The sequence below is a fragment of the Pseudonaja textilis genome, chromosome 8 (assembly GCF_049901715.1).
Source record: "Pseudonaja textilis isolate UNSWEBS1 chromosome 8, rPseTex1.2, whole genome shotgun sequence".
NCBI classification, from domain to species: Eukaryota; Metazoa; Chordata; class Lepidosauria; order Squamata; family Elapidae; genus Pseudonaja; species Pseudonaja textilis.
The window spans coordinates 20,515,655-20,529,644 of NC_141997.1; the positions used below are offsets into that span (position 1 = coordinate 20,515,655).

Sequence of the window (13,990 nt, forward strand, 5' to 3'; positions counted from 1 at the left end):
GAAGGTAATGTGCTGCATTTTAAATGAGCTTATAATTTGAAGCCAAACTTGTGTAGAATTCTTAAAAAAAAACAACGGATTGGAAAATTTATCAGAAAGCAATTACAAAGTATGGAATGGTGCTCTTATAAACATAGTGTTACTTGTGGGCTTGCTACAACTCATTTGAAGCTCTCAGCATCTCCCCACAGTCTTGACTGAGTACAAATAGTAGTATCCCATGTAGCAAACAGCATATGGCATGCAAATATAATTAGTATATCACAAACGATGCAGTTGGCAGCACTGTGTGTGGTTCCTTCCAACATCGCTCTCTGTCATGTTTTCCACTCTAATGGATAGGAGAAAATTGTAAGAACATTAGATAAAGAATATAACATGACTTTGTTTTCTCACTGAAGAAGCTGTGTTATTATCTGCATACCCCTAGATTAAAATGCTCCTTTTCTATTATTCCATGGAATGATTACATCACACATTTCTGTTCTTCAATTTGATTTAATCTATTTTACCACTATATACACACAATATTGTGAAAACCACAATATTTTAAAGGATGCTCAGTTTTGTGTCTGAGTATGAAAATCTTTGTCAGGAAACACAACACTCTTTTTAAAGTCTCATTTTTAGTTGACAAATTTCAGGGAGCAATTCAAGTATCCCATAGTAATGGAGCTAGAGGAAAATTATACAAATAAATCATTTTTTGAAGCTCTATTTATACATAGGAACATCTATCTTTTGGAAAACAGAACCTGTGAATTCCTAATACAGACAGGAATGTAAGAATGCAACTTCACATATTCTAGCATAAATCCAAAGAGACAGTCAGGTCATGTCTTCTGTCTCTTTTACAGTTTCAGGATGCTATTTCCTAATGGAGTGATACAATGCAGGAACAACAAATCAAAACTTTTTCACAGACAATTCCCTTACATCTTATTCTGGACCTATCTTGTTCCCAAAATTGCAGTGTTACTTCATGCACTGTACTCAGAGTTATTTTAAGTGGAAGGATTATGACAGGATTAAGAAGAGTTAAATTTCCTTTACGAAGCAGAGCTTCTCTGAAAATGCTATTTGCATAATAATTTGAATTTCCATTTGCAATACCACAATCAATCTTACTTTTAGTTCTTTCCTCCTTTTAAGTTTTTAATTTTTTGAATGGGGTTTTTCTTTCTCTAAACAGTTTCAGATAATTTGCTAGATTCAGAATGTTCAGTGGAATTCCTAGTTCTATGCTAACTTGATTTAAGAATCAATTCAGGATATAAATATGAGCTGATTCTTGCTACTTAGATATATTTTCTATTTATACAGAACATACTGAAGACATATTATTCATAATTTGAGAAAATACTTAGCTCTGAAACCCTTAATTTTCTAATATAAAATTCGTCTTGTCCTTATACTCCCCCCACCAATGTTGATTAAATAAATGTTTTATAGTGTTTATCTAAAGAAATACCTTAACAGCTTATACAGTCCAAGTTGGGGATTCAAGGATAAAACACTTAGATCACAATGTTCAAGGCTAGAAAAGATAACCATGGAAACATGTTTAGCTCTTGATCTGCTGCATATACAGATCTGTTAATTGGGAGGCTCAAATACTGGTAATACTTATTAACTATGCCAGGTATATAACTTCTATTGTTATTCTTAATCTGAGATATATATTAGTATATGTAACCTGTGGAAAGAAAGATGGACATGCAATGATTCTGCATTAGCGAGAATATTAAATTCAGTAATTTTGATGACTCAATAAACATCATAATTTATTGTCTATAATTGATTGGCACAAAATCATACTTATTATTTACTGTTCCCTATTTTTTGATAAACATACAAAGAACATATTGAAGAATATATTAAATATAATCATGAATACTATTACTCTTAAGAAAGGAAGGGCTCATGAAAGCAAAAGTGCCCAGGGGTCACAATATTCAAAATGTGGCCCTACCCAAGCATGTGCTATAAAATGGAGAGCTCCAGGCTTAATTTTTTCAGTTCATTCATTATTGTGCTGCACTTGATTAGTGACATTCTTAATACCATTAATTTGGGATATATCTCTGATTCATGATTTTAATGGAATGGAATGTAGGAATGACCTTGAGAAAGGGGAAGAGATAATAGACAAGAGAGAGAAAGGAGCCAGCAGTTGCTTAAGGAAGAAATTTTGAAGGACCCACCTTAATTGATCAAGCTGTAAAAAAAAGTTGGTGGTTTGTACTTTTGAGACCTGCAAGATTCAGTAAATGTAGATCTATCTTATAATAAAGTAGAATTACTTCATCTGATTGTGTTTCCTGTCTGGTTTATCTGGGGGGGGGGGGGGCTGACAGTTAATGAGGAAAGCAACTACCAGTAATATGATATATGAAAGGCATCGAGCAGCTGGGAAAAGAATTATAAATCTCTGGATAGCAATTGTTGCTATTCCCAGCATCTTTAGATGCAAAATAATAACCGTTTTTATTCTTCTATGGTCACTTAAGTTAGCATTGGCGTTTGTTTGGATAGAAAATAGAGAAGTACATTTTGTTCTACTTGGAAATGAAACTTCTCCTAGAATCTAAAAAAAGATTGCACAGAGTAGTCAAATTTTAATTGGCATTCCAGCCGATGCAGTCCAAAAATGGAGGTGGTGGGTGTGGAGAAGAATATTAAATTAATATTAGCAAAGAATAAATAATTGATGTTATTCATATCAACTAATAAGTAAGTATAAATACCCAGTCAATGGAATAATCAATAGCAAGTGTGAAATTTATTTAACATTCTTATACATAACCTCTTGAACACAGAAATATGCCTTCTCTCTCATTATGCATCAATGTACATTTAATAAGTGAAGTAGTTATCTCGACTCCCTGACAGAAAATTATCTGTAAATCTTTGGTTTCTCACCATGGCAAAACAGATTATTTCAGCTAGAGTACTAGGAAGGGTTGAAAAGCTAGCCTACTTTTTTCCCCTCATCTTGACTTTTCCAACTTGTTAAATTGAAGTGCTGTTCACCCATCCTTAGGCTGCCAGAAGACCATGCTGGCATGAAATTTGCTTTTATTGCCTTTATTCTATGAAACCTGCTAGGATGATAATAATGGAGGAGAAGGAGGAGAAGCAGAAAGAAAGGGAGAAGGAAAAGAAGAAGGGATTTCCATGGACAGAAATCCCAAAGAAACATTTTTCCCTCCCTCCGCCCACAAGAAATATTTTATGAACTAAATACACAAAATAAACAATAAAATTGCAAAGAAACAAAAGAAAGTTGAAACAAAACCAAAAAACATATATTGCATATAGTCAAAAACACACATACATGCATAAAAGTTGCAATAAATAGAATAATTCATTTTGATCATCCATTGTCTCCTTCTCATGCCCATCTCTCACACACTACCAAGATGCTTTCTAATTTGTAATGCACCCCTGTACATCCTCTCTGACCCACAATACGCCTCTTGACCGCTCCATTTACTTTTTCTGATTCGTGATATACCATTTGTGATTCATTACACACTGCTCAGCATCATTCTGGGCTGGTCTCTTTTACTCAGTCCTAGGAAGTAGTAGTCCATGGCAAATCACTTCTGAAATCTTTCCAAGTAAATTTCAGAGACTTGTCCAGGAAATCTAGAAGTCAAGATTAATACACAAATACTCACACAAAAGCCTCCTAAGAATGTTGGAAAGTTTTGGGGGAGAATATTAGTATTAAAAACATTTGGAGACAGTGATTTGTCAAAACCAGCATTAGTCTGACACTGTCAAAATATATTTTGGAAGTTTTTAAAGGGCGTTTACTTCTCTTTTGAAGTCTTTTGACTTTTAATAGTTTGAACATATGCATAATGAATGAGAATATTGTAATCCTATATAATAATGGAGTCCCCAATATTATAGATTGCTTGTTTGATTAGTACATAAGCACGGGTTTAATAGGAAATTGGAATCAATGCATGTTTCTGATTGTTTCACGCAGTTCTGATTTTACGTTTAAAGTGGTACACTAATGAAGTGTCAGAATTTTAAGGAATCATATTTTACCCTGCATTAGACATATAAATTAATAAACTTTCAGTTCTTGCTTTATCTCATACTTCACTTCTTTGCACATGTTTAGTTCTCTAAAGGATTATTTAATCACTACTGATATTCTCCAGTAAGGGAGAAAAAGAAAGTTTCAGCTGAAAAAAACCCCAAAACATTCCTTTTTAATATATTTAAATACTAGATTTAATCTGATTATAATTTGATTCTCAAAGCAAGGGACAAAGGATGCAAGAACAAAAGGCCTATATTTTTGTGATACAGACAGAAGTAATTAAACATGATATTCCAAATTCTTTGTAACATGAACAAAACCCAGTTCATTCATTTGAACTGCAAGTTAATTATATAGTTTTTCAGCACATAGTATATGCTGGCTAGTTTTCAAAAGGAATATTAGTAACAAATAATATAAGGGAGAAATACATATATTGACCTATTTTTTTTCTTCTTTAAAATTACTGTGAGAAAGCTTTTACTCAAACTGACAATATGACATTGCATAGCCAAATAAAGTTACTATTTATACTTCGAGAAAAGGCAACAGAAAACCCCACAGTTTTGCATTCTGCTGGGATGCACATCAACACCTCCAATCATTTCTACCCATTGAGTTCAGATGAGGAAGGTTTTTAAAGTAAACAATCCTTACTAAACTTAATAATAAATAATTCAACCACTAGTTGTATATGCATCTAACCAGAATTAAATCCCACTGAATTCAGTGTTCCCAAGAATATATAGCTAATTATACACTTGACTCAACAGAAACACACACACACACATACAAATACACATAGATAATTTAAATCTCAATAGCAAACTGTTTTATAATTCAAGAACTACTTCTTGGTGAAACATGGTTAAAGTATAATAATTAAAACTATATAAAAACTCCTGTTGGGTATTTTGTCATAGTTGAGGTTTAGTTTTTGCCACCTCCATTTTCAGATGAAGCTCATAAATTCTGAGCTATAGGAATTTTACCTGTAGGCTACAAACATCTTTGTGCAACCAAGAATCACATAAAGCCCTCTTATGAAGAATTTGTGGATGCATTTTCCCTTTGTCTCTACCCCTTGCAGTGTGGAATAACCACAGTGGAAATATTGGGCTAAAAAACTAGACAACCTCATATGACTCAAATCCTAAATAATAGAGAAGGGAGACCCCAAAAATGCCATCTTGAAATAACAAATTCAAACACTATTATCACAACAAGGAAAAATTGGAATAACTGTAAAACACCCCAATGGATAGATAAGAATAATTCACAAGCAAGCTGAGAAGCAAAAAGAAGATATACAGTATAGGAAATAAACAGTATAGGAAACAAAATAGAAATTAATAACAAAGGAGGAGTCTACTCTAAAGGATAACTAAAACCTATAGAGGTGGAATAAAAAAGGCTGAAATTCAGAAATAAGTTTGATTTGAAGCTTTCAAAATATATGTAGTAAGGAAATTTGGAGAGAATGTCAAAAGTACAATATTGCAGTAAATCACTGTTAATTTACTGTGCAGATAAGTAGTAACAGAAAGTAAGGAGAAAGCAAAATGACTTAATATATATTCTTTATGGGACCGAAAGCTATTCTTAATATTTCTGAGGAAAAGATATTAACAGACCTCAAGGATGATAAATGAAAAATAACCTTAAGTCAAAATGTCAAATCTGTAGGGACAAGTGAATCAGATGCCAGCTGTAGGAGAAGTGGTGGAACTTTTTTTTTGGAAACACTAGTGATAATAATGAAAAACTGGACAACAGCAAGAAAATCCCAACGTTCAAAAAGAAGAAGAAAGAAGATGCAGGAGAATACAGAACAGTTAATTTGACGTTTGTACTCTGCAAGGTTCTAAAACAGATTGTCAAGTAACAGATTTGTTTCTGCTTAGAAAAAGATGTTACCAGGAGGGACCAAAGATTTGTCAAAAACAAGGTATACACACACACACACACACATATTAACACACATAAATAAAAATATTTACCTCTGCCGTATAGGATATGTGTGTGTGTGTGTGTGTATGAAAACCAATCTTTATTTTCAATGTGTGATTGGATTTGATAAATTACACATATATATTAGCAATGTTTGGCAGCAATTATGGTGTATGAAGGAGGCAGGAATTTAACCCCAGAACTAATGTCTCTGTCTCTCCCACCTCTGAATACAAATTGACTTGTAAGGGGAACTGCTGTTGATGATAAGCACAGAATCCAGTAGACACGAGGAATTCAAACATTTCTCCTTTGCATAATCCTGCTCTAATTCTGTCAGCCCTTCTATGTTTTTTCAAAATGCAACTTCTATAATAAATGTGTTCATAGATCCTCACTTTTCCTTGAGAGAAACCTGAGTTGATATGTTGCAGAATGTAGTGGAGATGGTGCAGTCATAGGCATACTAAGTACTCATTGTTTACTTTCTACCTGTTATATATGAGTAATGCAGGACTATGGCATCATAACCACAGCACCAGCAGACGTGCTACCTGCTTTCTTTGCAATGGGTACTCAACAATGTCTTTAACTATCAGATAACTTAATCAGATTGGATGTTACTTCTAGTATCACACTAAATATTCTTAGTATACAGATAATCCTCAATTTACGATCACAATTGGGCCTAAAATTTATGTTGTGAAAAAATTTATTAAGTGAATTTGTTCCATTTTATGACCTTTTTGCCACATTTGTTAAGTGAATCACTTAACAAATTAGTAACATGGTTGTTAAATGAATCTGGGTTCTCCATTGACTTTGCTTGTCAGGTCACAAAATGACTCCTGAACTGCAATCGTCATCAATATGAGTCAGTTGTCAAGCATCTGAATGTAAATCACGTGATCTTTGGGATGCTGCAATGGTCATAAGTGTGAAAAATGGCCATAAGTGGTCATTAAAATGGTCACTGAGGATGACATTTAATTTCATTGTACAAAGCGGAATGACAATAAACTAAACTTTTTTGGTGCTGTTGTAACTTTGAACGGTCACTAAAGGAACTGTTGTAAGTTGAGGACTACCTGTATTTCAGGGAGATGATTGCATTTTCAAACAACTCTTGCAGCTGACTTTAGTTTATACACTTTAGACCAGTGGTTCCCAAAGTGGGCAGTACCGTCCCCTGGGGGGCAGTAGGATGCCTCAGGGGGGTGCTAAGAGGCAGGGGGGCCAGCCATGCCCACAAATTAGGCCACACCCACAGAACCAGTTATTAAGAAATTTGAATCCCACCCCTGGTGGGGGTCACTGAGGACAAGTTTGTCGCACCAAGGGAGCGGTGGACTGAAAAAGTTTGGGAACCACTGCTGTAGACTATTCACCACAGCTCTACCCTTGGTTTGTAATGTTGAGGCTGATCATATTTCCTGGAGCTTAATGTAAAATTCAACTGCTAATCTTTCTTCTAAGCAAACCATGATCCCTGTGGGAAATTATATCTTGTAAAAAAGTAAAGATTTTGTAAGCTCCCTTTCTAATATTGGAATTTAATGACCTCACCTTTTATAAAGAACATTAGAATGCATGATACTAGAATGAAATCGAAAGGCAATTAGTCCAAATGTTACAGAATTATTTTATTTTTAATTGCTTCTCTTCCGATTATGCACATCTTGTAGCTTGCTCCTTTTTCTTTTTCTGTCTTTATTTCTCACTATCTGTTTTACTTGCTGGAAATGAATTTGGAAGAAGTGTGGAGATATTGTATTTTAATAATAATAAAACATTTCAACCACGTTTAGTATGGAAATGAATATGAAAGAAGTGTGGGAATATTGTATTTCAATCATAATAAAACATTTCAACCAAGCTTAATATTAAAACTACTTGCATAATTTGAATCCAGCAATTGTAGGGGTTTGCTTAAAAACTTCTCAAATGAGTAACTGACTCATGAAAAAAAAACACCATAGCACTTTTAATCCCAAAGTTGAATTTAAACCTACTATAATTATATTTTATGAGTGTGTCGTCTAACAGCAGAGAAATGTAACTCATCTTGAAACTTGTTATCAAAATTAGGAAACTTATCCCTGGAAGTTTAATAGGAAGTCCAGAATCTGTAGTTTTTTTTACAAATGAAATTTTGAATTCAAAATAAAATTCAAAACCCCAGTTCATTTTCGCAGGGTCATAATCTGGAAGGACAAACAGGCAAATTGATTAGTTTATCTGAAAAGTTTGCAGGGTTTCTTACAGACATCTAAGCCAGCAGCCCTTACTGATATAAAAGATGCTTTTTTTTTTCTTCCAAGAGGCAACTGGACTTTCTGGTTTTTCTTTGAAGCCGTTTGGCTTCTCATCCAATAATTTTCTTCAGCTTCTTCAGAGCTGAAGGAGCTCTGCATGACTTGAGAACCTCCACAGATTTTCTGATACAAAGCTCGCAAATAGCATGTTAAATTCCAGCACGTCCTCCTGGTCAGAGCAAATCACAGTTACCTGTTTGATTTTCCTCTCTGTCCTCAGCATTAAAAAGAAAACATCCACACACACAAACAAACACACACCCCGCTCTATTTGCATTATCCAGGATTTGGTCTTCGCTCGAGCCTTCATCCCCAAAGATTTTAGATCCTCCCTTTTCTCCTCCTCCCGGGGGAGGTCACGGATGTTTGGGAAAATATGTAGGTCAGTGGAGCATTTCCTGCACTTGTGCAAAAACAAGAGAAGCGGGAAGGCACCGTCGGGAGGGAGCCCTCCTTCAGCCGCCAACCCTCGGCAACTTTCTCTCTTGGCGCTCAAGGAAGCGAAGCCTACTTTATTTATTGATTTGGTTGGTTGGTTCCCGGGCCGTGGGAGGCGATCCGACGGCGCTTTTTATGCCCGCGGTGACCCATTTCGTCGCTTGCCTCTCGCCCCGCGGCTCTCGCTTGTCTCCGGCTAGAGATTCCGGCTGATTTTTCTCCCAAGCTGCGGCAGCGAGCACCGGGGAACCCTCCCGCTCCAGCCTCCCCCGCCCTACTACATTAAGAGCCCCGCGCTTCCCATTCCCGCTGGAAGCAGGCAAGGCCACGCGAGCGAGCAGGCGCGCGAGGCCCCCCGATGATCTGAGGGGAGTCGGGAGGCGCCAAACTGCGCCCAGCCGTCCTTCCTCCCTCCCGGCTAAGGGTGGGAGCGCCTGAGACGCTGCTGGGAGAATGTCCCCTTCGGGTCGCCGGGACAGCAAGTTTCAAGGCAAAACGGCGCTGCTGGAATCGGTGCGCCTGCAACTTAATGCTCTCCGAGAAGCCTGCGTTACCGGCAGCAGCAGCAGCAGCAGCAGCAGCAGCAGCGGGCGCCACCGCCATCCCCCGGTGTCCAGCGTCCTCCTCGGGAGGCTCGCGGCCGTTTGCGCGTCTCTCCCGAGCTTCTCTTTCCGTCCCTCACGGGACTGCGCTGCCAGCGCTGGGAGGAAGCCGGAGCCCGGCATGCGGCGTCCCCTCACACCATGAGAAACAGCGGGCGCAGAAATAGCCGCGGCGACAGCTCCACCAACAAGCCCGGGTTCAAAAAAGCGCCGGAGCCCCATTTCCCCGACGCATTGGCGTGCGTCAGGGAGCATTTACCCGGCCTTTGGCAGGAGGGAAAGAGCCGCAGAAGCTCAGGGGACAGTGGTCGAATCAAACTCGAGAGAGGCGAGGGGGACAGTCCGCGCAGCCTGGTCGCCACCGCGGACAGCAGCAGCAGCAGTAGCGGCGGCGTTGGCGTTTGGCGCCTCCTGGACACACGCGCCCACCTCTCCTCCCGGCACGGGCACCCCAGGTAAGCCGCGCAGGCGGCGCTTGGCACAGTGACACAGATAAACAGCCGCCCGGGACCTTTGGTCCACCTTTTCCGATCATAAACATAAGGGGGCGCTTTTGCCACCGGAGGCGCGGGACGCCGACCCGCCTTCCCATCGCATCTCCCCTGAAGAGTGGACCAAGAATTGTTTTAGTTTGGAGATTGCCTTTGTCTGTTAGCTCAGAAATAATAGGATGCTGATAGCCACATCCTGGAGGATGCCTAAGGAAGGACAGTATTGTTGACTCATTTGACCAGGGTGGTATAAGGTCATCTGCCTTGAGCAAAGGGTTGGACTAGGAGAGCTCTTGAGGACGCTCCTAGCCCTGTGATTCTGTGTTCTATTTGTATGTGCAAAACTCCAACCAACAAGTGTGGAGATTGAAAATTAACTGAATTGCTCATTTAAGTTAGTTACTCTTTATTTCATAGCTTTTCTTTCCATGCTGTTCTTTAATGCAAGGCTAATGCTAGTTTTGGATTACACATTACAATTTAAATATAACTCTTTTAAAAGATGATATTCTGGTGGTAAAAAAAGCTAGCATCTATGGCTATAAGGCTTAATGTGCTTAATATGCTCCTGGGCTTTCATAAAGATCTCCGTATTTTTTTGGTTTGACAAATCCAGTAGTTGCCAATAGTTATCTAGTGTTTCTGATGCATTATATCCACCACAGCAGCTATGTAACACAGACCAATACTCTTGTTGTTCTTGTTGTTTTGTTGTTGTTATGAATTTGGGTCAGAGATAAAGTGGGAATGAAGAGCTTCCTTTTTCAGCCTTCATGACCACTAATGTTCTGAAGGCAAATTCAGTCAAATAGGAACAATATACTACTTGAAAGCTATGGCTGATTCAGGAGTGCCATTAAGGCCAAGTTTCCTTCCTTTTCATAGTAACCAATAAGGACAGGTGTTTTTAAAAGGCTAATAAAAGTAGATATTTTTTAATTACAGCAAGATATTCCAAGTAGTAACTGTTAAAAAGGAATAAATGTATTAGTGACATTATCAATAATGTTTATCAGAATTAAAGTAGTAGCATAGATTTGAAAAATTGATATATACTCATGGTTGAATTGTTGAATCTTTATCTTTAAGCCTGAATTTGTTTTGGATAACATTTCTGAAAGAAAAATGCCCATACATACCCGGCTAAATCCAGTATTTTGTGAATAAACTTTAGCTTGGACTGACCTACCTTTGCTCTTCTCTTTCCCTGCATATGTCAAATCCTTTCTAAAGCTCTCCCAGGGCTTTGGAGCATATTTGGCACACTTTTATAGTAGAAACTGTTTCAGTTGCAGACATGTGTTGTTGTTCCAACAGAAATTGGAACAACCAACTATTATTTGGATCTATATGTCAGTCTCTTGAACTATGACATTAGATAATAGGTAGTGCTTCTGATTCATTGCATCTCTTTCTAAGAAAAAGATTTTGTAAACTTACTGTTCAAAGATACATTTAAGCATTTCTTCTTTTGATAGTTACCATAGATTCTCTGACAATGTTGTGAATAACATGAAGGTGAGCTACCAATATTCTCTTATAATCATCAGGTTGGAAAAGAATGTGGAGATCATCTAGTCCAACCTCCTGGCCAGCTCAGGAATCCTCATACCATACTGGGCAAACGGCCTAGTCTTTTCTTGAAAATCTCCAGTGATAAGAGCACCCACCATTTCAGGAGGCAGCCTGTTCCATTACTTAAGAGTTGTCACAGTTAGGAAACTCTGGTATCTTGAACTTGATTCAAGTTTGGATTTTTCACTATAAAGCTTCCCTCTATTGGTTTTTGTCTTTACCTTCAGATGTCAGAAACTAAATCGATTGTCTCCTCCCTGAGATACCCTTTCACCTATCAGAAGTGTGCTATCGTGTCTCTCCTTGTCATTCTCTTCTTTAAACTAACATACCAAGTTCCTTTACTTGCTGTTCATAGGATTTGACATCAGACACCTTACTGTCTTTGTTTGCCTTCTCTGCGCTGTATGCTCAGCATCTTTTTGTATAGTGATGGCATCCTTTTAATTTATTTCGGAGGTTTTCCATTAATAGGTTCAAGATCTAATACTGAATAAGCAAAGGGCATGTAAAATGGTATCAGATCATTATTTGCTGTTCAGACTGGATGAGATACTTTGATGGCTAGAGAATTCTGGGAATTGAAGTCCACACAACTTAAAGTTGCCAAATTGAAAAACACTGATTTAAATAGTGTTGCTTTCTTTGAGGGAATAGCATGTTCTTCTTGCTGTGTGCTGTGTTTTTTAATTTATGTTAAGAGATATTAAAATTATATTTCCCAATGTAAAAACCTCTAGTTTTCTTTAAGTTCAAGTCTCATAACTTCTGAGTTGGCCTATGTATTTGTTTATGAAAAATTAAGTTTCACAAATGGCTCAAATAATATGTATTTACATGATATAAATAATACATTGATGGCATTTAAGGTAAATTACCTTTATAAGAAAGAAAATATTGCATATTATAATTCTGTGCAATATATCACACATATTGAAATATTTGCAATATAATATTTATTTTGAAAAGTCTTATATTATGTAGTGCATCTAAAGCAGGGGTGTCAAGCTCAAGGCCCAGGGGCCAGATCCGGCCAATGGGGTGCTTAGATCTGGCCTATGCAACCACCCTGGAAACAGTGAAGGACAGGCCTATGGTGCTTCTGCCAGCAAAAACAGAGCTGTTGCAGGAGGTCATTGCAGCCGAAAATGGAGTTCAAGAGCCCGTTTCTATTGGCAAAGCACTTGGGCCACCACCCATGCCCCTGACATGAGTGATGTCAAACTGGCCACGCCCACCCTGGCCCCCTGAGGTCAAACACAACCCTGATGTGGCCCTCAATGAAATCGAGTTTGACACCCCTGATCTAAAGTCAGTTTGCAAAGTGCAATTGCTTAATCTGTAACTCTTGATCACTTTTCCAAATTATAATCCATGAAATTTAATGAATCAATTTACTTTTGACTAGACCTGCATAGATTTGCACTGTAAAACCTCTAACCCTATTACTAGTAGCTTCACTGAATTCACTGGTACTTACTTCTCAAATGATAGAAATAGATTTTACAGGAAATATTTTATTTCAGTAGCATGCAGTATAAGTTTTTATATTTGGAATCTTTTATATTTGGAATAGGTGGTATGATAGCTCAGTGATTAAAAATGCTGAGTCTGGGTTTGAGATCTGAGTGCTGTGTAACGGCAAGATCCCATTCTTGTCTCAACTCCTGCCCACTTAGCAATTTGAAAGCATGCAAATGTGAACAGACAAATAGATACCACTTTGGTGGGAAGATAACAGTGTGTTCTGTGCACCTTGGTGTATAGTCATGTTGGCTACATGATCATGGAAATGTCTTGCTGGCTCACTTAACTAAGAAACCATCCCCTAGAGTTGGAAACAATTAGATAGAGGAAACATTTACCTTTACATATATTTGGAGTACAGGACAATAATAATAAAATCAAAGAAAACATTTCTACCAAATATTTAGAGTTTAGAAAATTTTGAAATCAAAGCTAAATGGTGGAAACATCATTAAAGCAATTAATACCTGATCAGTCTCTATTATTCAATATACATCAGGAATGGATCCAAATGAAACTTAGTAATATGGATTGGAAGAGGAGAAAACTAATGAAAATGCACCTTGCTTTGTAACCAAAAAGTGATATTGATCATCTCTATTTGCCTAGAGCTTATAGAATCAAACTGTGGAGGAAGAGAAGAATAGTTTGAATTTAAAAAGCCAAAAACTCTTATTGAGGAAGTTAATCAAGGAAGGCTCTTGAAAACTTTAAAGCTGAAGGCTGAACGTAGAAAAGAGACAACTGAAAACCAATGTGTTAATTGGAAGAACAAGCCAATGTTTAGTCAATACTTGAAATAGAAAGAAAAGCCAATAAAAACCCAACATGGAGTATTTTAAGATGACAAGTGTTAAAAGAAGCAAATTGAAGGTTTTATTATAATGGCTGAAGAAAAAGCTTTGGTAATTGATTGCAAAGGTGAAAAATCAAACTATGACACAACAGCAAATGTTGCCTTTGTAGTAAAATAGATGAAAGCAATTGATTCTTTGATTATTAGTTACAGTAAAATTTCACAAGCTGATT

The 13,990-nt window shown here is 37.4% G+C and overlaps 1 protein-coding gene across 1 annotated transcript in view; it reads left to right on the plus strand.

Moving 5' to 3' along the window:
• Positions 1-8,474: 8,474 nt before the first annotated feature.
• The window catches only part of NPAS2 (neuronal PAS domain protein 2), a 68,491-nt gene continuing 62,975 nt past the window's right edge, over positions 8,475-13,990 (plus strand). Inside the window, exons 1-3 of the mRNA XM_026707555.2 lie at positions 8,475-8,961; positions 9,190-9,256; positions 9,311-9,823. Coding sequence (XP_026563340.2) covers positions 8,475-8,961; positions 9,190-9,256; positions 9,311-9,823 — 1,067 coding nt within the window. The remainder of the gene's footprint in view (positions 8,962-9,189; positions 9,257-9,310; positions 9,824-13,990) is intronic.